The sequence below is a fragment of the Lasioglossum baleicum genome, chromosome 2, assembly GCF_051020765.1.
Source record: "Lasioglossum baleicum chromosome 2, iyLasBale1, whole genome shotgun sequence".
Classification (NCBI taxonomy): Eukaryota; Metazoa; Arthropoda; class Insecta; order Hymenoptera; family Halictidae; genus Lasioglossum; species Lasioglossum baleicum.
In genome coordinates, this window is record NC_134930.1 from 10,407,699 (window position 1) to 10,431,497 (window position 23,799).

A 23,799-nucleotide genomic window follows, 5' to 3' on the forward strand; every position below is an offset into this window, starting at 1 on the left:
CAGCGAATATCTTTTGCAAAACGGCGGAACGGAGAACAGCTGGGGATGCATATTCATGCCCGACTGCGACGTACATTTACTCGGCATTCATTTTTGTTCCGGGTTCGTTTCGCTGTCTAACCCCTTCGCCGGGTTCTCTCATATCGCTTGAATATAATTTTTGAAGCGTACCTCGCTAACTGCGCGGCCCCTACCGTCCGATATTGCGATTTTTATTGATATTGCCACGGGGTCGGAGGTTACCGCCTCGTGAAACAACTCGTTTCCGATATAATCGGCTGAGTAACATCGATTTAATCTTTCCCGGGCGTCTAACCTTTCCTGGGCCACCGGCGCCTACCTATACGCTCGACTTTAATTTAATCTTGCAGCTCAATTGCTGCTTTCGTGGACGTTACAGTTTTCTCACGTGATCCGAATTAGTTTCATCATTCTTTATCACTGGACCTGCGGATTTTATGCATTTATGACACAAATGGGTACATACAATTTAAAGCAGGGACATGTAAAAAATATTTAAGGACATCAATGTGTTAGTTTCAACTTAACACTTTACCTACCGGTAGCCTATTAATAGGATTTTCAATAATTGTGCTGTTCCAAAAGAAAGCATAACAATTTTCTTTTACATAACAATCGTAAATGAAACTATTAAATGACGTTATTAAGGGTGACTTGTTAGTTCACAATAAAAATTACTGTTGCTATTGAAGGTTCCATTAAAAAGTGTTTAGCCATGTACCATAGACTTTTCAAAATTATGCAATAATAACCGGTCGGTAATGTGTCAATAGGATAACTAAAAGAAGAATACAATTTTTATTTGGCTCCTGTGTCCTGCAATCAATGCAAACATTTTTTATTTTGCATAAAGATCCGCAATCTATTTATCACTTTAGATTGCCCTTTTAATCCTTCCCAAGATAATGAATCTTTTAAATTAATGTTGCTTATTACTCGTCCATTCTTCCGTCATTTATTGATCTTTTTTGGGTGCACTTCATCATGCCTGCACACTATTTTCTGAAATACTTTATATAGGCTAAATGTAAGTACCTATTACTGTAGGTGTAATAAATAAGCTCTTGCTTATCACGACACAACCTCGGAACTTCTATACGTTCTTCCTTTAATGATTTTAATAGAGGAGAAATCATATATTGACATCTTCAATTTTAAAAATTTTTCAACAATTTTGAATTTCATCTTCTCAATTTTGCTATAAATACATAAAGATCCGCAGTCTAGTTATATTATAATATAATTTCTTATTTTGTATCGGTTTTGAGGGCCACCAATCTTTTCTTGAACTCAGAACACATCATTCCTCCATATAATGCTTACGCATATTATTATTTCTCGATAAATTAGGAATAATACTCAAAGTACAGTTGAAGCATGATTCCGCAGTAATCGGTACAGTTGCCGTACCCTTCTTTCTCTTGTTCTAATGAGATGATCGTTGGGATGGAACATTTTGCAAACACAAAAGGACGCATCACCGACTATCGCAGGTTAATCGATGCTTCTCCGAGTGTGTTTCCACCGATATAACGAAAAATCCCCAGAACAGTATCGCGCTTTTTGTGCGGCGCATGCGAGACGAGCGTTAACGCCGTTGACACGGAAATATGATGGATGTTTTGGGCGTGCGCCATTTCAATAATACATCAATTCACCATTGCATATCGAACGGTCAGAATCCGCACGGGGATTCAAACTTAGGCGACCGGCCAGCAGTTCCGAGCAAGTATTCTCGACGCTGTACATGTTTGACGTTATACTTGGTTAATTAGAGAACATATAGAGACAATACGCCCATGTCTTTTTTCCATCCATTCATTTTCTTCATCTACATTAAATGGATGAAACAACTTATTCACCCGTTGTCCTACGAGTTTGTTCACGGCTGCAATAGTTATATTGGGTATAGGAATAATTTCCGCCCCTTTTTGTTGAAAAGAAGCGTATAAACAATTCCCATAGCGTGAAAACGTTTTCCAACAGGGAAATCTGGGAAATCTGTATCTTCGAATTTTTTGGCACATCATCGCAATCTTTGCCCTTACATCGAAATCGTGGTTTTTAAAGGAGCATCGTCCCCGTAAATATATAATAAATATAATATAGTAAATATATAACACCTTTCTTTACAACAAAATAATGCAACGGGAAGTCATTCCCGCAAATGCTGCTTACTTGGAACAAAAGTCGACATTTTTCACGCGAAAAATTGACTGCTGTTCACGCTCGAAACAATTGCCACTAACTGCGTTTTGAAGCTTAGACTTACTACGTTCCATCAAATACGCGATCGGTACTTAAGTACAACGACATCTCCAAAAGGGCGGAAACATATTCCCATACCCAATAAAATAAAATTTTGTTCCGTCAAGGGGCCTATTCACGATCAAGCTTGTTGCGCAACAATGCCGCAACATGATTGAACGTAAATGATAGTGATTGACTAATTCCGCGAACTGTTGTGTAAAATCAGAATTTCCTCATATTTTGTGCACAACAAATGGGTTGCGCAACGATGTGTACTGTGAATGGCAGTGTGGCACAAATATTGTCAGACGAGTCTCATCACTACGGAGTGGAAAACTGAACGATTGCTCAAATTATATGTCAACACGAATACAATTTGGATTTGCGCAACATCGTGCTGCATAATAATTGTTGCGCAAAATGCTTGATCGTGAATAGGCCCCTTAATCCTCATCCGTTTGAAGAGGTCATCGCCAGTCGGGGTCGCTATTATACGACAAAGGGTCAAGCATTTATTATCGGTAAAATAAAATTCAGTGTAGCAACAAGTAATTCAGTATATAACGCTAATTTATTACAGAGTTAAAATTCCGTTGTTATTTTATTCATTAAAAGCACCACGCGATTAACATAATCATGGCTGCGCGCGATTCATTATACATTTTATTTTGCATTATAATTTCAATGTACATTACACGCCGGCTATCAAGTCAGAATTCATCACCGCACCAGACAGAAAGCATGAAAAGGAATCGCGTGGTATGAGCTCACAATTCCGTGAAAAGGACGGCGCGTGTTATAATTTCCAGGACTCATTGTTCAGGAATTAATTTCTCATTTTATGATTCACGATTCGCGCGCTGCCTTTTATATTCAAAGTTCGAGCAGCCCCGTAGTAATTTTAAACCCCCAGCGACCCGTAAAATTGCTTCAAAACGGATAATAAAAGCTCTAGAAACAATTATATTTTCTACAAGAACATAACAGCTTCGTCGATATCATTTTGTGCAAATTCAGTGAATTATTGAATCGCCAAATATACTTTTGACATTTTATTCAATCATAAACGAATTGCATGTGTCAAACTAAAATTAACTACGTTCCTGTTTGCAGTACATAATTAAGCGGATATTCAGTTTCGCTTTAAATAAAATTATCTGAATGTAATTTACAGAGATTGAAATTAAATGGAATCTCTTATCCTCTGCCTCTATCAGGCATTATTGATTTCTCATCAATCCATAAAGGTGTCTCACCCATTGTGAATTCTAGCATATACTAATGACCTTGATAAGGCATATTCACCTTTTTTTAACATTTTACAAAAGGGTGCATTGCATTCAATAAAATAATGTCGCTATGGAGGCCACTGCTGGATTAAATGCCGATCACGAACGTGTTAAAAAGACTAGCTTTATCTTCGGCGTATCGCAATTTCCAGTTAATTCGACCTCTTGCGAGCGGGGGTTGCTCTTCCCCGGACTCGCCGGAAGAAGAGATCAGACAGGATTCCGATAATAATTTTTTTGCCCGGGTTCGAAAAGTTTTTCGGTATATCCGCGAAGGCGGTCCCTGTCAGAAACAGCTTCTGGTGTGGTTTATGGTGTGCCTCTTGCACTTACCGCCCCTGCAAGGAGCAGCGAGGAAGGATTTCGGCGGAGCCCTCCGGCCGAGCATAATGCTCCCATTATCTCCAGTCCGTTCGACCGTGCCGCGTGCGTACCGTTCACCTAAGGGCTAATGTACCGGGTGTCCGCGTAATTTCGCGGCTCCGGTTTCCCCGATGAAAACCCGCGTTACCTTTAACGCTCGTGACAGGACCGTAAACGAGAGGCCCGAGAGGACGACGCTAAAACGAGTCAAAGTGTGCGCAACGGATGAAAAAAGACAAGAGGACAGGGACCGAGGGTTGGGGAACGGGGGGGGGGGGAACCGCCGGGCAAGGCAAGGCAAGCCAGGAACCATTACGGTAATATCTCGCAGACCGAGGAAGTGATTTTTAAGGAGAGGCGGCTGCCATTTCGTGGCAATTTCGTTCTCCCCATAAGCATTTTTACTCTCCACCTTCGACGTGAGTTGCCGATATCCAGGCGCTGTTAGAACGGAACGATTATGAAAATTTCCCGGCGTTTTCATTTTCAGTGGAACCCGGTATCCGGCGAAGGGTGCTGTTTTTTGCTCTATACCTTCTTATCGCGGTCCCGTAGCTATCCCGTTTTTACATATGTACGCGACCGAGGGATACGAGGCTTGTTACTAACGCTGGAGGTTAGGTTATGTTGTTATTATTAGTAGATTACTATTAGGAAGGATGTCGTTACGCAAGATTAACGTCCATGTGGATGCTGATATCTACATGGTGGTTCATGCCCGTGCGAGACAGGTATTCAGAGATAATGTGGTTCGCATTATGATTGTCACGTTTATGGAGCTCTCAATGCTAATAAAGAACGCTGCATACACGGGATATCTTAAACAGACAAGTAGAACAACAGTAGAATGCGGTCCTGTAAGTGGAATATAGACGTGGAATACCTGGATAAAAGTGGAATACATTTTATAAACAAGAGAAGTGGAACGAATCGGTATATAGTCAGACAAATATGTTGGTATACAGTCAGACAGGTGAAATAGCCACTAACCTAATCCTCACCTGCAAAAACAGAAATGCAATAAGTCGTATCTATGACTCGCCAAGTAGAATATAGATAATAAACTGGAATGTCATAGAGACAACAATGACAAAACATTTGTGATTCTTCCCCTTTTGTCAAAAGATTTAACTTCGTCGGAATATGCTAAATGATGTATGTCTCTGTTTGTTACAGACCCATCAGCTTCGGGATCATCCTGCGAGGATGACGAGGAGGCTCAGAAGAGGAGCATCAGGCAGCGGAAGAACAGCTTGTACGCGTCTTCCTCGATTCGCGCTGCCTCAGTAGACAGATACAAAGAGCTGGGATCGACCGATGGCGTGGTGGTAGACTGCTTAGCTGTAGTGCACGTGACCGATCAATCGCCCACCGAGTCTAATCAACCGACGCGTCATCCCTCGCCCTATTACTACGGCGACCTATTCAAAGTACCGGAGCAGATCAGCAAATCGCAACCGAACAAGTACCGGAAGAGCGTCAGCCTCGACGTACCGGGCGAACGGTCGAGGACACCCGGTATACCGAAGAGAAATTCGGTGGCAGGTGATGGGGGTTCTTACTCTTCGCAGCAGCTACACCCACCGCAACAGCAACAGCAGCAACAACAATCACAGCAGCCAGCGCAGCTGCAACAATATCAGAGTCAAGATCTAGTGAGCCCCACGTCGGGGAGCGAGCATGCTGTCCCAGCCAGGAACGAGATCCTCTCGTCGTGCATCATCACCGAGTGGGATCACACCCTCATGCCTCCACATAGACTGTTGAGCCATGACCTGCCAACCACCGTTTGTACTTGCGTCGCATCGGCAGAGGAGGAGGAGGATGAGCTAGATCAACGACAGCCGCAACTAACGCGGCACCAAGTGCGCAAGCTACGACGTACACGGAGGATAGATCCGCAGCCGATACTCGTCGAGGACGAGGACGACGTGGAGGGAGAGGACGAAGGGGACGAAGAGGAGGAGGAGGACGAGGACCTGGAGGAAGACGAGGAAGAGATGGCTAGGCAACGTCACCTGTACGAGACGGCCTTCGACTGCAAGGTCAATCGTTCCGACGATGACCTCGATGACCTCGATCGGGTCACCAATCATCCCGTGCTGCACTGCCAGGTAATCTATTCTAGGCTGCCACTATTCCGCCGATTTTTAAATTCATACAATTCATATACGAGCTGTTCAGAGGCTAAATCGATTAACCATCTTTTCACTTCTTCTCCGGTTTATTGCCAAGATACTCGATTGATACTTGACTTTCTACATATTTCAATAATCTTCATTCATGCTTCAGATAAGGAGCAGCAGCGCGATACCAGTAAGCAGAACAAGTTCGTCGACGGATACGTCGAAGCCCTCGCAGCCGCAGCAGGTCCCTTACGCAGGACAGTCCCACAGCAGCAAAGACCGACGAAAGGTCGTACTTCTCCGCCCAAAACCGATTCCGAGCCGTCTTCAGCAGCAGCAGCAGCAGCAACAACAACAACAACAGCAATCAGACAATATTTCTACTCTGTCCCAAGATATCGAATCCCTCCAGATCAACTCAAGCGACGAGAAGACCGGTTCGCCGAGGCTACCGGCCCGAGGTTACACTCCGTCGCCTCCATCCACGGCGCCGTTGCCGGCGAAGTTCCATGGTAACCGAGACCATTTACTGCTGAACATTCGCAGCACGCCGAACCTACCCTCCCAGCCGGACCATCCGCGTCTGAAAGACTTGCGACTCCCAGTGAAGTCTTCGCTGAGGGCCAAGGACTCCCCGCAGAGCAGCGAAGGCAGCATACTGGAGATCAAAAGCAGACCAAAGAATTTTGCTCAAGACACCGTGGAGTCCTCGCAGGGGCGACGCTTCGACAAAGAACTGATCCTGGAATTCAAGGGCAGGCCGAAGGAGGACCGCCAGCGACCGCGCAGCCTGATCCGCGAGAGCAAGCCTATCATGGAGTTCAAAGGCAGGCCCCACGAGGCCGAGAGCGATCTGTTGAGACCCCGTCGAGACGTTGGTCTCCTCGAGTTCAAGCTACGGACCAGCAGACGCAGACCAGGCTACTCGAGCACGGAGAGCATGGCGACGAGCAGCAGCGGTGGCAGTATGGAGTCGCTTCGAAGCAGCACCAGTGAGGGCAACAGGTCCACTAGCAGCTCCGAAAGCCGACACAGCACCAGCCTGAGTTCCCACAGCTCCGACAGCGGCAGCACAAACTACTACCACCATCATCCTCAGCCGTCGATGACCGGCTTCCTGACAAACCACGCGAACAAGCTACACATATTGTCCCCGATCTCCGACAAGTCGTCTCAGGAGCCAGCCTCCGAGACCTCGGACAACAACCGGAACAACAACTCGCAGAAAGCCTCGCCAGAGGAGAACGTCACCACCGAGAATAACGTGACTGCGCCCAACAACACCAACACGGCAAACACGAATACAAACTCCGTCGGTTCGCCTTTGGACACCTCCTTCAAGAAGAGACGCGCACCGCAGAACAAGAATCTCATTAACCTGGCGTTGCAGTCTTCCTCGTCCGGAGATGCAGAGATTCAGGGATCGGACAGCGGGATCTCCATCGAGTCGCGAGCCGGAATCAAGTGCAAGCCCTTCGGGTTCCACTTGATGAAGCCGCAGCTGGATAATATCAATCTCGTCGACAACGAGCCAGAGCTTTCCGACCTGCCTTTCGACATGCCCAAGCTGCGGAGGAGGCGACTGCTCATGCAACAGGACGCCACCACTTCGGGCAGCGCGACCAGCGTCGATCTAAGGGACTTGCCCTTTGACATGCCGAAACTACGGAGGAGACTCAGGTGCATGCAGAGCACGGAATCCAGCGGGTCACAGGCCTCCTCGAGCTTGTCTGTGAGAGACGTCGAGCCACCTCCCCTGTTTGGTAAGTGTAGACATCCACTTTTTATCATTGGTGTGCTAGTATTGTGTTTTCAAGTCTTTGAACTTTGTACGTGTGCCTTGAGTACTTTGAAAACTATACAGGGCGGTTCAAGAATTAGTCCTCCGTGATTTTTAAGCACTTCGAATAGTTGGACTAAAAAATGTGCTGAACGTCGATCAGCTTGCGTTCGACCTGAAATTGCAAAAAGTCTTACTTCGACGAAAACTTCAGGTTAGCTTCACTTTTCTCATCAGTGGCACTATGTATTTTTTACCCCTTGCCGTATTTTGACGAGCCAGACTCGTGATGAAGGTTTTTAACAAAGTCTAACAAATATGAATGTTACGCGTTTCACTTTAGGTAATCAATATTTAACCACTAAAATAAATATAGCCATACCAAAAATATACATTTTCTTTTCCCTTCTACGATATTTTGGTGCATAAATATGGTTTAATAACTGTAAAGAAAATGGTACGGCAAGGGGTTAAATTACACTGTCCAACAAATTTCAACTTTTTTTATGTTCCCTAATTACTGTTGAGTCCTTGTTATAGAGTTTTTTGCGCTGATTTCGAATCTCTTTTTAATTGTTTTCCTATACGCACAGTTTTTGAGAAACATGGCTTTGAAAAAAAAAACATATTTTTCAACTTTAAACAAATATTGTGATGTTATTATAAAAGATATTGAATTGTTCTTTGCAGCAAAAGAGTCTGTAGACTTTCCCGAATATAGTGATATCCAATATTAATACAGTATGATTGTTTAAACATGTTTAAACAATGATTAAAGACGGAAAGGTACCACTTTTGCACCAATTCTCTATCGCGTGGTATAGTTCGATTTTCCGCTGGACCCTTATGTTTTGAGATAAATTGAAAAATATCCTGAAAAATTGGTGCAAAAGTGGTATCTCTCCGCCTTTAGTGATTGTTTAAACATGTTTAAACGTGTTTAAACAATCATAATGTATTGATAGCGGATATCGCTGTAATCGGGAAAGTCTACAGCATCTTTTGCTATAAAGAACAATTCAATATCTTTTATAATAACACCACAATATTAGTTTAAAGTTGTAAAATACGTTTTTTTTTCAAAGTCATGTTTCTCAAAAACTGTGCGTCTAGAGGAAAAATTAAAAACAGATTCGGAACCAGCGCGAAAAACTCTATAAGTTTGACAGTGTTATCAAGCATTGTTATGACCTTGAACTGCATTTAATTATAATAAATATTAAATGTATTTACAAATCAATTTAATTGCATCGTATTTTAGTATAATTGTAACTCGCCGCGTTTCGTTAATTTACTTTTGATGTGGATATGGCAACGAAGCCAGCATATAAACAGATGAAAATGAGAATAAAAATTAATTAATTTCAAGACACATCTAATTTAATGTAATTTACAAAACAATCTTTTACGAATATGAAGCTCATCTATAAATAATCTAGATACGTGTGTAGAAACGGAACGATAAAGAAATCGAGAGTGAATGTTTATTGACCGATGCGTGTCTAAAATCGCCCCGCGTTAATCGACCGTCTACCCATTAAACGTTAAAAAGCACACTTTCAACATCTCGAGGTAAACTGAGTACTCATCAAGGCTAGGGGACACCGTAATTTGACGCTGATCGTCATGAACCTTCCAGACAGCGGCTAATATCGTTAAGCTTCACTTAGCGCCTGCATCCCTCTCGACGGTTAAATATTTAACGTTACCAACACATGTTTCCGTCTCCGTTACGGAGACCGCTGTCTCCCACTTCCCTTCGGAATTCTGCAGAGCAACTCGTCGCTTCAAAGTGCAAGTGCTATTAAATTTTCTCCAGATTTCTATATATCTATCCATCTCGTTGTAAACGTTTTTCTTTCATCTAAATAGTACCTACTTCTAGTAGAATATTAAAATCTTTTTGAATTTTTTGATTTCTGATATTCTGCGGTCAACGTGATAAGTCTTCCTGTTTTAGGAATTAATCAGTACTGTTCCTGAAATTTCGTCCCAAGATTACATATTCAGAACTTACTAAATTCATACCGAGGAGTGGAAGATGGTTGAGTTCTATCGACTGCTCGAGATTCAATCGAAGAGTTAGAATCGATCCTATCCGCATGGGTATAACGAACTATTCAAGCAGCATTGCGCTGTATAAACACAGATTAGGGTAACAGGTTTCGCAACGTTACACTGTGTGTATAACACGATGGAAATCTGTTATCACGTTTCGCCTGCGTCGATTGGACCCGACTTCTAACAAGTTTGGTTCCCCTAAATGTCTCCGCATTGCAATCAATGTTTATCTTCAACAGTTTGCTGTCTCCTCGTATTACGATGAACACGTGTACCCTACAAGCTAAACCGAGAACCAGGAAGTAAAGTAAAGTCCTCGATACCAACCTCGAAGGATAGAACGTGAGGAAAACCTGACGTCGTCGAAACGACTTTATCCACGGAAAGGGCTCCAGAGGGCGGGGATTAGCAAGGCGTGCTGGGAGATTTATGCGTCATCGATCACCGATTGCCCCTAATACTCGACTCTAGCCGCGATTTACGGACCGCATCACGAGGCGTTCGGAATTAGTCGGCCGATTAAGTTTTCACCCCCACCGCCCCCATTAAACAACGCCGTACCATGAGCACCCGGGGTGTTTCGTGCTATCCCGCGAGAGCTGATGGGAGTTCGAACGCGTGGGCTACCCTACGAGGCCCGAAATTGCGAAAGCTCTAATGCGAAAGCTTCTAGAGAGCACCGCGTTCGAATCGAGCCGCCTACGGGCAGAATCCGGTACGCGTGGGCGTCGATCAAGGGGACGGTAAATACCGGTACAGAGTTCGGGTAACACGAGCATGCTGATCCGTCGATCTGTGGGACGGGCGAATGAGGGTCAGGGATCGTCCTGATCGAACTGTACGAGAGACGGTTGCTCGGGGATCGTTTTTAACCCTTTCAATGCTACAGGACCTCGGTATCAACAGATTGCGAGACGCGACAGTTTATAATTGAGTGGTTCATGTAATAAAGCCTCGACAATATGCCCTCTTCTCGTCTGTACCTATTATTAGTTCTGATGACAGGGGCTAAGATTGAGAAAACTGGAGTCCGGGGTTTTGTTTTTGGGCTGTAACTTTTTGCTTGATGAAGATATCAAAGAGTTTTATATACCGTTGGAAAGGTGAAGGAAATACGCAACTTTTATACGCAAAATGTTTACTGATTTGATCAACAAGTAAAATTTTATGGCCAATTTTCTCCGAGGACATGTTTTTTGGCTTCCTGAAAAAAGTGGTTGGGTTGTGAGACACTCGAAAAAATCAACTAAAAGTGTGTGTGTGTGTGTGTGGTAAAATATAAAGTAAAACCCATGTAACTTTAAGCAAAAATGAATTTTTATTTATTTTAAAGGCATTAAGTGGCCAAAGAAGTTAAAAAGAATGGCAAAAAATAGGAAAAAACCTAAACGAAGCGTGGAGAATGCAATTTATCATCAGTAAAAACCGAAAACAGAAAAAAACAAAAAATAATAACAAAAATCATATCATGTTCGATGGTATGTGCATATGAGATATGCGCAAAAATTCCAATCAATTCTTCATCGCAAACTGTGGAAATATCGTCAAAATGGCTGTCAACTTTCTTCGCATAACGCTGTAACGTTCTCTTATCAACGCCATATTCTTTGGCAGCCTTTCTTATGCCTTTCTTCTCCAGCAAATGATCTTTAACGGCACTAAGCACGGCATTAAAATTAATTTCTTTGTTTACGATCGAACTACTGACAGCAGAATAATCTAAGCTGATCACGCTTCATGGTCTACCCTGTATAATAAATTAAATATTGTAAATTAATGAGGTGTGCAGTGGCCAAAAAACATAATGTCAGTAGTACAGAGCATTTCCCATCGAATGCACATCTCAATCAGTAATGAAATTCGAGACCACATGTTGTCGGTAATTTTGAAACATCTCCAATATTTTCCCAGTCATCTGTACACGTAATCTCTCGACGGATCTTTCCACCTGCGACCAAAGCTACACGGATCGCTGAGCGATTCCTCGATCCTTATGATCGCAGTCAGCTGCGAGGAAATCTAGGCGCCGTCAGTTTTTCCCGGTTGATAGATGTGGGCCGATTCGGAACCGTAAATTACATTTTGAACGGAGGGAGCGTGGGTGAGAGGTAGAGCCGGGAGCGTTAGCACGTGATCGGGAACAGATTCCCGAAAATCTCCGTGCTTTTTTCCAAGCCAAGGTGCCGACAATTACTTATTGCGAGCAGGAAAAATCTGAACGCGAATGATCGATCGGGTATATTTGTTTCTTCAACGGGAGGATTTGATGAGTTTGCTGACGGATCACCTATTAGGCAAAAACAGGAGCTTTCGAGGGGATTCACGATCCAGGGAACGGAGAAACTGTCCTACAAATGGTGGATCACGGTATATTAGCTTCTTATCGTAATTGGATACTTTCGGGATCGTAATTGCCGAAATTTAAAAGCTCATTTGTCTCATTTTCTACACGGAGAAACAATCTGAATACTTTTCGGTAGTGTAGAGTGATGCCGTTTCACAAAAATACGATTTTAATTGATTCGAGTGCGGGGATCGTGAACAAGGAAACACGTAATCCGATTCGAGACGTAAATGTCAGACGGAGATTCAGACGTGAGAGTTTAGTTAGTTGTATTCGTTGTATCTCTAATTAAACGTTATATTATTTTCCGTGTTTACCGCTGCATTATTTCCTAACATCTCTGATCCTACAGTAGGAATAAATTCTCTACTTATAGTTCCCGAAGTAAGAAGGACCGTTGAATCTTGTGACGCTGCACAGTGGGATATTTGGCCCGAAAAGTCGAAAATAAGTCGATTTCGAAATTTTGTAAAGTTTTTACTGTCTGATGTATGTAGTTAAAGGTCTGAGGAATAAGGCTTCAGTGTTGTTTGTTTTCTTTATATACTCGTGAAGCACTCTGCTTCATTGAAAGTCCTGAGATTTTATAGCACACTTTCTTAAACAGTCTCTGAAACAGCGTTCATTCATTAGCGATTTTCGAGCGTTTTAAGGAAATTGTGTAACTTCTTACATTGCTGAAGCTTCTCAAGTAGGTATATAGAGCAGTTTCACGCAGATTTTATTTCGTCATCATCTAAATTAGTGCAGTTATTAATAGACTACAGGTCTTTATGCATTTATGGCATTCTGAAAATTTAAAAAAAAAATCAGAATATATCTTTCGACAGAATTTAGTATTTTATATCTACAAAAGGCTACTGAAAACCACTGAAAATAATATTTCATTCGGTTCCCCCTTCTTAAAAATGGTCCCGAAAAATTGCAAATTGCATAAACTTCCCCAGTCTAGTTATTAATATTTCAACATAATCAATCTCATTCTGTAAGTTCTGAAAACGTTAACGAAAAATTTGATAACATACGCACACACATACAAACAGCCTGTATACGTATAATATTATTTCGCACGAGACCTCGTCAGTTTGGTGCTGAAAAAAAAAACGAGTAAAACTTTCGGACTGCACGATTCGCAGATGTTCCGAAAGGGCGACTCTCGACTCGTGACACTGTTTATCGTCGTTTTCGCCTTCTCTGTGATCCGTGGCGACGGACGACTAACCCGGAAGAGGCACGGTTCCGCATTGTGCCGTCGAACAAAACGTCCGAGCTTGCGCGAGTTAACAATGGTTGGCCGTTTAGTGGCGCGAATGTAGAGCGTGGTGTCGGATCCGAAGCAGGAACCGCAATATCTTTCGTCGGTGTGCGGAAGTTCCGCGTCGCTGTACCTCGTATTTGTAGCCGGTCCTGTTTGTGTGCTTCGTATTTGAAGCCGGTCGTGTTCGTGTGCGTCATATTTGAAGCCGTTTATGTATGTTTGTGGAATCGCGAGCGGCCGTATGTCCGCGGACAGGGAATACGCGTTTCGTATTCCGGCGACTGGTACACGGAGCCGACTGTCACCAGGAAGATACCGGCAAACGTATTGGAAATATCGGAAATATTACGCCCTACTTGCGACGTGCCAACCCGTCCTTCGCCCCCGGATCAGCTCTTCTAAACGTCAATGGCGACCCTTTCGTTCAGCGGCTCCTGTCAGAGATGCACTTTTTGCGCCCGGGATAAAAATAACCTGGGTTCTGAATCAATGAACGATCGGCTGCGTCGCATCCCTAGCCCTTGTGTAGCCCGAGTGCTTGTTGAATAACCTGCCGCCGGCGACGCCCAGTGACGTAATCGGTGCCAGACCGGCGTCGGGACGACGACGATGCGCTCGCGTCGCGACCGTGAAACTCGTCTGCAACTGCGGGGCTGATCGGCTAGTTGCCCCGAGTCTGGGAGTATTATATTATTGGCGCGCAGTATTATACAATAAAAATATTTCACAAATGAATTGGTGGCTGGAACAACGTAGGATGTGAGAATTTCTTAAGGTCTATTAGCTTTCATTTATTAACCCTTTGCACTCCGAATTATTTTTAAATTTTGCTGCCAACAACTCCCTACTAGTCTGTGTTTTATTTGAAATTTACTTCAAAGGACAGTTCCTTGACTGCTACTTATTTTGAAAAATTTTATTATTATAAGAAGGGACATGCACAAAAACTGATGGTACAAAAGGTATGGTATTATCAGATAATCCTGTGTAATTGACCTTTGAAAGTGTGTAAAGACCCACTAAAAGAATCAATACTATTATATAGAATGGTAAAGTCTGCAATAATGCGATTTATGGGATTAATTAATCCATTTGTAGATCTGGATTTAAGTGATTGAAATCCTGCTCTAGATCTCCATACACGTGCAGGTACGTAGAAATTGATTTTGCATCAGGAGGGAGGGACAATCAATATGATTATTAGACTGCGGATCTTTATGCATTTATGGCTTCTGAAAATGTTCGAAAATGGCTAGAATATAAAATCCGAGAGAATTTTGTACAGTTTCCATTTATTTTGAATCTACAAAGGATGTTACCATTAAAAATATGATTTTATTTCATTCCACTTTCTTCAAATTTGTCGACGAAAATTGGAAAATGCATAAACATCCGCAGTCTAATGATTATTAATTAAATTAAAACTAACTATATGTACTAATTATATTAAATATATCTCTCAAACTTTGTTGTAATATCTAATTGTGGAACTTATATTTGTTTCTAACTAAAAGATAAGAAATTAAATAAACAACCAAATACATATAAAAATACGTTCCATTTACATTTTTCTTTCTCTGATGTCGAGTCACACTCGACGAAGGAGTACAAAGGGTTAACGTTGTTCGTTATTGTTAATTTAATTATTAAATTGTTGGCTGGAATAACTTTGGCTGTGATACAAAGTGCAAATTTTACAGGAGAGCAGGATTTGATGGGAGAACAATAAAAGCTAATGGACCTTAAGAAAATCCCACATCCAACGTTGCTCCAGCCACTAATTCAAATATCGATTCAGCGTTCTACATTCTGGAAATGAAACAATGATTCGCCCCGATTCCCCGAAAATCAAAGATACACAGTAACCCACCAATTATATCCTCGATTTCAATCGATTACGAGTCTTAAAAAGTTTTCATCGTTGCCTCATTAATGTAGTCGGTTTAATTAGAGATCCGTGCGGACGGGACGCTGCAACCTGATACATCGGTAACGCCGCGGGGCTAATTTTAATTAATGACCTGTCTGATGTTCTGGTATCTCGCGAATTCAATGGATGGTGTATATCTGTCTACATGTTTATTGTACAACCGGGTATATAAGACGGTGTGGTAATTACACGACAGGTTCGTTTGCATTTTAACGCTGTCGGAATGACGGCAAACGTTGCATTCTCTCTCGCTTTGACGTCGCGTATCCCGTTTGTGACAAAGCGGAACTCGAAGGTCTGACACTTGCTACCCTGGCAACGTTTGTCTACCGTAATCGTGCATTTCTGATATAATCGTATCTCATCTACACTCTGCCCAATGCACAGGGTGTAAACAGGGTCCTAGGGGTGAATCTACACCTCTGGCTCGGTGGACATTTGTAAAAGAAACTTGCCGCAAAATTGTTTGTAACGAAAAAAGTGGTAAAACTTTACTTTACCGAGGTAAACTTTACTTAACCGGACTCAAAATTAGTAACTTTCTCCTACGAATTATGATGTATTCGGTATGTAATCCAGTAGATTTGTACCCGGAGAACCTGCTGATCGAAGTTTCGATCCTGTAGGATCAATGGTTCAGGAGTTATGGTCGCTTGAAGTTGAGCATATTTCCAGTTTCTTGACAGAATGCTCAACTTTCAAAAATGCTCAACTTTAAGCGACCATAGCTCCTCAGCTATTGATCCCAGTAGATCGAAACTTCGGTCTGCATCCGCGCCGGGTACAAATCTACTGGATTGCATACCAAATACATCATAATTCATAGGAGAAGGACTAATTTTGAGTCCTATAAAGTATATAAAGTTCACCCTTACTTTTTATAAACCTTGTACATTTAGTTTAGAGCAGAGAATTTTTATTGTTTGCATCTATACGATTGAAATATCGTAAAAATTTCGCGAGTTGATAAGTAGAAGCGGCGAATTCGTAATTTATGAAGTCGCGTAGGCGTGATTGCGAGTATCGCGAGGCACATCTTTCATTTATCCGGTTCTATCTCATTATGCGGAAGAAACGAAAGGTCAAGTCCGACCTCTTGAACGTCAAAACGAGGTCTGAATTAAAGCCAAAACTCCGGAGGCCGCGTAACTTAATATCTGCCTCCGTATCTGGAATCTGGTCTTACGGTTTCATGAATCCGGCGTTTCGCATAGCTGAATAGATGGGAGTATCCGAATTATGCGGACGGCGAAATAATTAGAATACAGAGTTATCTAAGGGGCTGTTTTCTGCCATGTAACTCGATTTTGCAACACACATGCGCAATATTGCGATTAGTCTTCCGCGAAAGACAATGCTTTTCATTATCCACTCATTAGGAACGTCTTTGTTAAGATTTCCGGCGTTATTAAACGTCAAACTTGGGAACTCGAGGTTCCTTAATTTTAGAAGAGTTATTAATGAAACGCTCGTGCCTTCATAATTAAACGAAGCATTGGAAAATTACTTTAGTTTGACGGTGATCAACAGAGAGTATTTGGTGACAAACAACTTTCCGACGATGTTTCATCCCATTTTATAAGCGTGGGGTTTCTATTGTTAAATGGTAAAAGAGAAAAAGTTACTTTAATTGGCCTCGGGAATCAATCTTTTCAAGGTAGTGCAACATTTTTGGGACACACCGTGTACCGACACATTTTCTTCTAAAAAAAATATCTGAAGCTTCATAAAACCAATTTGAAAAATAAACATAATACAGTGGGTGTAAAAAGTGTGCGTACGTCCTTTAAAATAGAACAACTTTTTTTTATAATTGTACCAATTAATCGACCTTATTTTTTATAATCAATTAGAAGCATTGATTTACGGAATGATATGCAAAAAAGATTTTTTTAAAACTTTTTTTATTTGGGCCCTTAAAGAAAATTTAAAATATATGTTTTGTAGATCTATAGTAGTATAGGTGTGCATATTTATATACGTAACATAATACGTTTAAAGTTTAAATATGATTATATATTATATGAAGGGACATAAATTTTCATAAATAAAAAATTTATTTTGAAATATAATGTACATTTTAATCGGGCCTTAATTTATCCATCAAGCCAGAGTTAATCAAGGTCATTCTGTACTACTTATTGCAAAATGAACGAATCTTAAGAAACAAGTTGCAGTAATTAATATGCGACAAGGTAGTAATTTAAGTCTGTCCAAGTTGAACAACGATACTGTTCGGAGTCTCATCGACTTTCCCTCGGAAGTATTAAGCGTTTTCTCGGCGAAAAATGTTGGTCGCCTTCGTCTCGGTAGCAAGACCCCGTTTTCTCTCTGGGAAACCGTTAATCGAACCAATAAATACGTCTCCGCGAATAGAGTGGTACATCTCCGAAGGTATTCGCGTTATGGTATCGCGCCCGCCGACTATTGCAGTCGTACATAACCGTTACGACACTGTAAATCTCGCCGAGGGAACGGGTGTAATCTGTGATTTTAGCATCGATGCCTGGGAAATTGATATTCGCAATCTCCGCGGGGCCGATCTATCCCGCGTCTGGGCCATTTAACGGACACCGACGTCGGTCCTGGTCGTTAACAGACCGTACGAACGAGAGAAAAAGCCCACGGTGTCCCCGTATCTTCCCTTCTTTCGGTTCGCTAGCTGCACGGGAACAAAATTTTGCGGCCAGTGAAAAGACGTCCAGGACCTTTTTTATACTCCCATTCGAATTATCGGCGCTTCCTCCGCGGTTCTTTTGTGCCTCGACGCGACGTTGACTTCCTCGGATCCTATTGAGGGAATTATATCAATTCTCTTAGGAACCGAAGAACCTGAACGAACTATAATCCTATTACATTCTCCGAGTTCCTTTCTATTCAACCATAGTAAAAGGATTTTAATGGATTTTGAAGGTTTCATATTCAACGCGACTTTTGGACTGTTCACTTTCTCCGGAATAGGGTCACTGTACCGATTACTGCGGTATCATGCTTCGATTGTACTTTACTTTAATATTAGGTCAATAGTCCAGTCAATGAATGCTCATAAGGGGAGGGGGGTATAGAGGGAAATGGAAGCAACACAATTTTTAACTTTGAGACTTTGTTTGGACTAGTTAGGAGGTAAACATACTAAAAGTCCCTACTCCTAGGAGGTGAACGGGATGCAGGGGGGCACGTAGAAGGTCCCCCTTTCCGGTTTTCCGCTTATATCTCGGAAACTATGTGTCCTAGCGATAAGACCATTCTATACAAAATTGAAGCTGACAAAATGTGCCATAAGATTGACTGCATTCAGTTTTTCGCTATCACGCATAGTTTTCGAGATATCCGCGCTCAAAGTTCACTAATTAATGTAATTTCTGTTTATCAAACATTATATATTCAATTTTTTTTTATACACATATTTTTGGTGTGTCTTACTCGACATACATATATGAATGAAATGATACAAAACTTCATTAACTTATCTATATTTTTATTGAATAAAGTAGAATTATTAACGAAATATAGAGGTACAAAATAAATAGCACACTTAACGAAAAACTTGAAATATAACAGAATTAATCGATAAAGATCAATGCTCAATATTTTGTAGGACCTCCTTTACAGCCAACGACTTTGATCATTCGGTTTGGTAAATATTTATACAATTTTCTAATACTGTTTTGGCTGATATCCTTCCATTCGTCCAAAATGCTCTACTTAAAATTGTTAATATTTTGGAATTGTCTGCTATTTTCGTACACAGCTTTGGGAAGATGTCCCCAACAATTTTCATTAATATTGAGGTTGGAGATCTTGCTGGCCACTCCAACACGCGAATAATTTTTGAAGAAAAGTATTTTTTAACCGCTTTCGCCGCGTGGACTGCGACATTATATTGTTGTAAAATGTGTTTATTTGCAGCAATTCTTACAGCATAAGTGTTTAGTTGTTCATTTATCATTTCAATATACCGTTCACTATTCATTCGTCCTTGTATAAGTTTGATTTCTGTTCTACCCCAATATCTAATATCGGCCCAAATTATCACACAGCCGTCTCCCATTTGGCGACGACTTAAAAATTGCTGTTCTTCATTCTAATTATGATAGTAATAGCCTACGTCGTCTGGTCCATCCAAATTAAATCTTTTCTCGTCAGTAAATATGACTCTTCGCCGCGTTGTCCTCATATTTATACGCTTTTCAGCAAATTGTAATCGGAACGCTTTATGCTCCTTCTTTAACCAAGATTTCTTCTGCAATTCTCTTCGCGCTAAGTGCTTGCATTTTTGTAAAACACAACGTACATTCTTTCCGTTAGTGTTTACGCCAACACTTTCGGCGATTTGTCTCGCAGTCATCCTCGAATTTGATGCTGTTCTCAATGTTGTACGTTTTTCACGGGCCGTTAAACTTTGTGTGGGCGCACAGAACTCTTCATTTTCCCGTAATTTTCAGGATTATTTAACAAGGTCATAATCACTTTTCGGCATCTGTTTACAATTTTTGATATTTGTGTAATTCAATCTTGTTCTTCCTTTAACTTCAATATCGTATGTACTTCACATACACTTTGTTTTTTTCCACGACCTATTCTTAACACTTTAGTATGTTGTTTTATTAAATAAGCACGAAAGAAGCTAGTACCCCCCACTTTATCAATTACGTTTTGCAATGAATGTTCGCTCTTCGGTAACTTCTGGACAGCTGACGAATGTAAAATTGCTATTTGTGCTATTTTTTTAAATCTTTAGATTACAGGAATATGTTAATGATTAACAATTTCGTTTGCCTCGTCGTCAGCTAGAATGCATTACTCATTGAATTGTACAGATTTATTCAGTGGAAATTATTTACTTTTACGTACAGTTACTCGAATTAATATTCGGACGCTCTAAAAAAGACGATAACTTTTTTAATATGGTAAACAATATTTTGAGTAATGATACAGCAATTTTTAATGGCGTTAAAATATTAGAAAGCACAATTTCCGCGCGCGATTCTGCAAAAGTAGTCTTTTAAAATTTTTTATATTTTCACCGTGCTTTTTCCGAAGGAGTGTGTATTTAGTAAAGATATCCAGAATTCGCAGGAAAATAAATAATGCTGGAGGAATTCGCCCGATGAAAAGAACGTCCGATTCAAAAATGTGAAAATCGAATGTTACGTAGACACTCGAACCAGGGCAATCATGTTACACGGTCACAGTTTGTAAAATTCTACGAGCCACTTTGGACACATACCAAAACGTTATCGTCCGATAAGGGAATTGCCAGAATAGCGAAGCGAGGGATACGAACGTCGTTCGATCAGAGGTAAATTGCATTTCTTCGATAATACGGTGAAACACAAATAGATATTGGAACACGATCAAATCATTATCCGGAGAACCGTCTTAAACCGTACGTTAAATTTGCATTTAAGAATGGCAAAACGGATCGTATCGGTTTCTGTCTCGTCTGTTCGTTGCCAACTCTTTAATCAATTCCGGTCTATAAATGAAGAGATCCTCAATACGGTTCTGGTTAACGAGAAAACAAATGAATTCGGCGAAGCACCGACACGGGAAGCCAAAAAATAAATCTCCGCAGCAATGAATGAGAACGGTACGTATCTCTGCGATTTATTTCCTGTTGCTGTAATATTTCAGTTTTTTCTTCTTTTTTTTTTGTAATCGAAGCGTCGGGAAACGAAATGTTTGTTTCGCGATGAACGGTGTTCTCATTCTTTTTTTGTTCGAGTGAATATCAGAGCTTTAGCGTTTCGACCGTTCGAAACGGCAGAAAAACGAGTCGAACAACAAGTTTCGTAATTACGATCGACTGTCCCAGTAATGGCGTTTTGGACGTGTACCAAACGATTAACCACCCCGCATGGAAAACGTTCGACGAAATAAAAACGGAAGGTAAACCGAACGTGCTCTGTGTTCGCAACGCTGTCAACGAAGCTGTATCCGTTGTTACGCCGAGTTCGAGATGGATAAAACGCCACAGTTCTCGGTGGAAAATACCGAAAAAAGTTGCTTTCAGCTCCAGTTTCCACTCGAACGTCAACTTCTAGCAAAGTCCGTGAAATTAGATCGACGACCGTCACAGAAACAGTGTCGCGATGGAAATAAAACCTGGCCAAACATCGCTTCGCTGACAGAGGAATATAGGGTCACCGGATTGACATTTTCGCAGCAGAATGGTTTTCAGTGACACCGTTTAGACACCATAGCTATTCGTCAGGGTGTTCCAAAAATGTTGTCCTTGAAAGGGACGATTTCTAAGGTGATTTGGGGTAACTTTTTCCTTCGTGAAAATGTTCTCCACAACTCTGTATATACGAATTATTGACAAAAAACACGGGCCAATCGGAGCGCGGCTATGGCGGACGGATTCAGGCTTGGCCAATGCCAACGCCGCGCTCAACGGGATCTGTCACTGAGCTGGAATCCGTCCGCTGTAGTGGCGCTTTGATTTGTCCGCGTTTGTCGTTAATATCTCCTTGAGAAAGCCGCGGAGAACATTTTCACAATGAAAAAAGTTACTTCAAATGACTTCAGAAATCATTCCTTTCGAGGAAGCACAACATTTTGGGACACTCTGTGTATAGGAGAGTCTTTTGTTTCAAGACTTCTTTATTTTGTTTAATAGCTCGCTTTGATTTTATATAATTTTTGGAGAAGTCGAGTCCGTGAACGCTGCTGCATAAAAACACGATGTAGGGCAAATGTACCTATTATTGCGGTATATTTTCCCAATGAGATTGAAATACAGTTACTCGAATTAATATTCGGTTTCAACTTTTTGGGGAATTAGATCTGTGGCAATTAAACATACTCTGAAAATTTCGTCAAAATCGGTCGACATTGGAATGAGCTACAACTACAACCGTTCAAAGATGGTAAAAATTGCAGATTTTCACGATTTTCGGCCTATATTTAAGAATTCTTACATCTTTCAATGCCTGTCGTTTTTTCCCGCATCAACCGATTTCGATTAAACTTTCACAGTGCATATAATTATTGACACACACCTACAAAATGTACTTTTCAAATTTTCAATATAGGCCCACACAAAAAAGTTGTAAAATGCAAAACTTTTAGTATTCTTTCTACAATTCCGATCAATTGCTATGTTCCAAAAAATTTTCTTTTCACATCATGTAGTAAACTAATTGCTAATTTTTAAAAAATGCCTCTTTTATTTTTGCATGTAACCTTGTAAATTAAAATTATTTGGAAAATCTTGTTCGGATATCATTTCATTACCAATGCTTCTAATTGATTATAAAAAATGAGGTCGTTTAGTACAATTATAAAAAAGTTATTCGATCTTAAAGGGCGTACGAATACTTTTTACACTCGCCGTAGGTGAGCCGAGGTACACGAATGCACATTTCTTATTTTTGAGCTGCTGCTTATCGGTTTGAAACTAAAATCATGTTTATTAAAAAACCATTTTTGTCAATTCTTTATTCAACATGCTTCGACATTATGAAACCTTTCAAACGTTTGAATACAAGCACGCAACACTTTTATCTTTCATTTACAATATTTACATCATTCACCTAGCGTCTGGCAAACCGTGAACCTTTTATTCATAAACCCGTAGGACGATACATTACGAAAACCGGAAGCCTCATCATGCAGGGGTGTAAACTATAAACGCGTGAAAAACAGCGGGGCCACGAAGTGAATTAAATGTAACGAACCGAGGTTCGGTGTCGGGTCTCTAACTGGATTGCAAGGTTGGTTGACATATTTCCTGCAGAAAAATAGAATTTTCGTCTGTCCGGCCGTCTGGCCGTGAGAACCGAGTCACGTACGGTTTACCCGGGTTGTCGCCGATTGCGACATGTTCCGTATATTTTGCCTGGCTGTCGTTAAACCGTTTGGTAACGATCCAAAGAGACGACGCCACGGCAGGAGAGGTCCAGCAGAGTTCTAATTCACGGTGACGGATTTTAACGAATGGCAACGTTCCTCACTAATTGTCACGGTCCACGGAACCCCTAAGTGGCACGGATCCTTACGTTAAGCCACCGCATCTAACGCTCGTTCCTCGCCGTAACCCAGTTTCCCTCTATAACGTCGCGCGGACCGGATGTTTCCCGATGTTTCTCTTTATTTTTTTCCATTCCACCTTTCATCCTATCGTGATCCGTTTAACGTTACGCTGCCCGTCCAATTAATCCGGTGACGGTATTCGAATCCCGTTCCCTTGGTGAACGCGTTTTCCATACGCGCGCTGCGTCATCCCCCATTAATTTCGAGCACGGTGTCTCGAAGTTCCCGCGCGTTTTACGACCTAGACGAATCGAATAGAGGCTCGTTAGATGCCTCTCGACGGTCCCGACCCACCGAGAATCAAACGACGATCGCGAGTCGAGTGCCAGCCGACTCG

The 23,799-nt window shown here is 41.5% G+C and overlaps 1 protein-coding gene across 2 annotated transcripts in view; it reads left to right on the top strand.

Moving 5' to 3' along the window:
- Window positions 1–23,799, top strand: part of Hwt (SH2 domain-containing adapter heavyweight) — a 377,169-nt gene that overhangs the window by 322,059 nt on the left and 31,311 nt on the right. For both annotated transcript variants that reach the window (XM_076442816.1, XM_076442824.1), the window contains 2 exons: window positions 5,100–6,037; window positions 6,216–7,812. In XM_076442816.1, coding sequence (XP_076298931.1) covers window positions 5,100–6,037; window positions 6,216–7,812 — 2,535 coding nt within the window. The remainder of the gene's footprint in view (window positions 1–5,099; window positions 6,038–6,215; window positions 7,813–23,799) is intronic.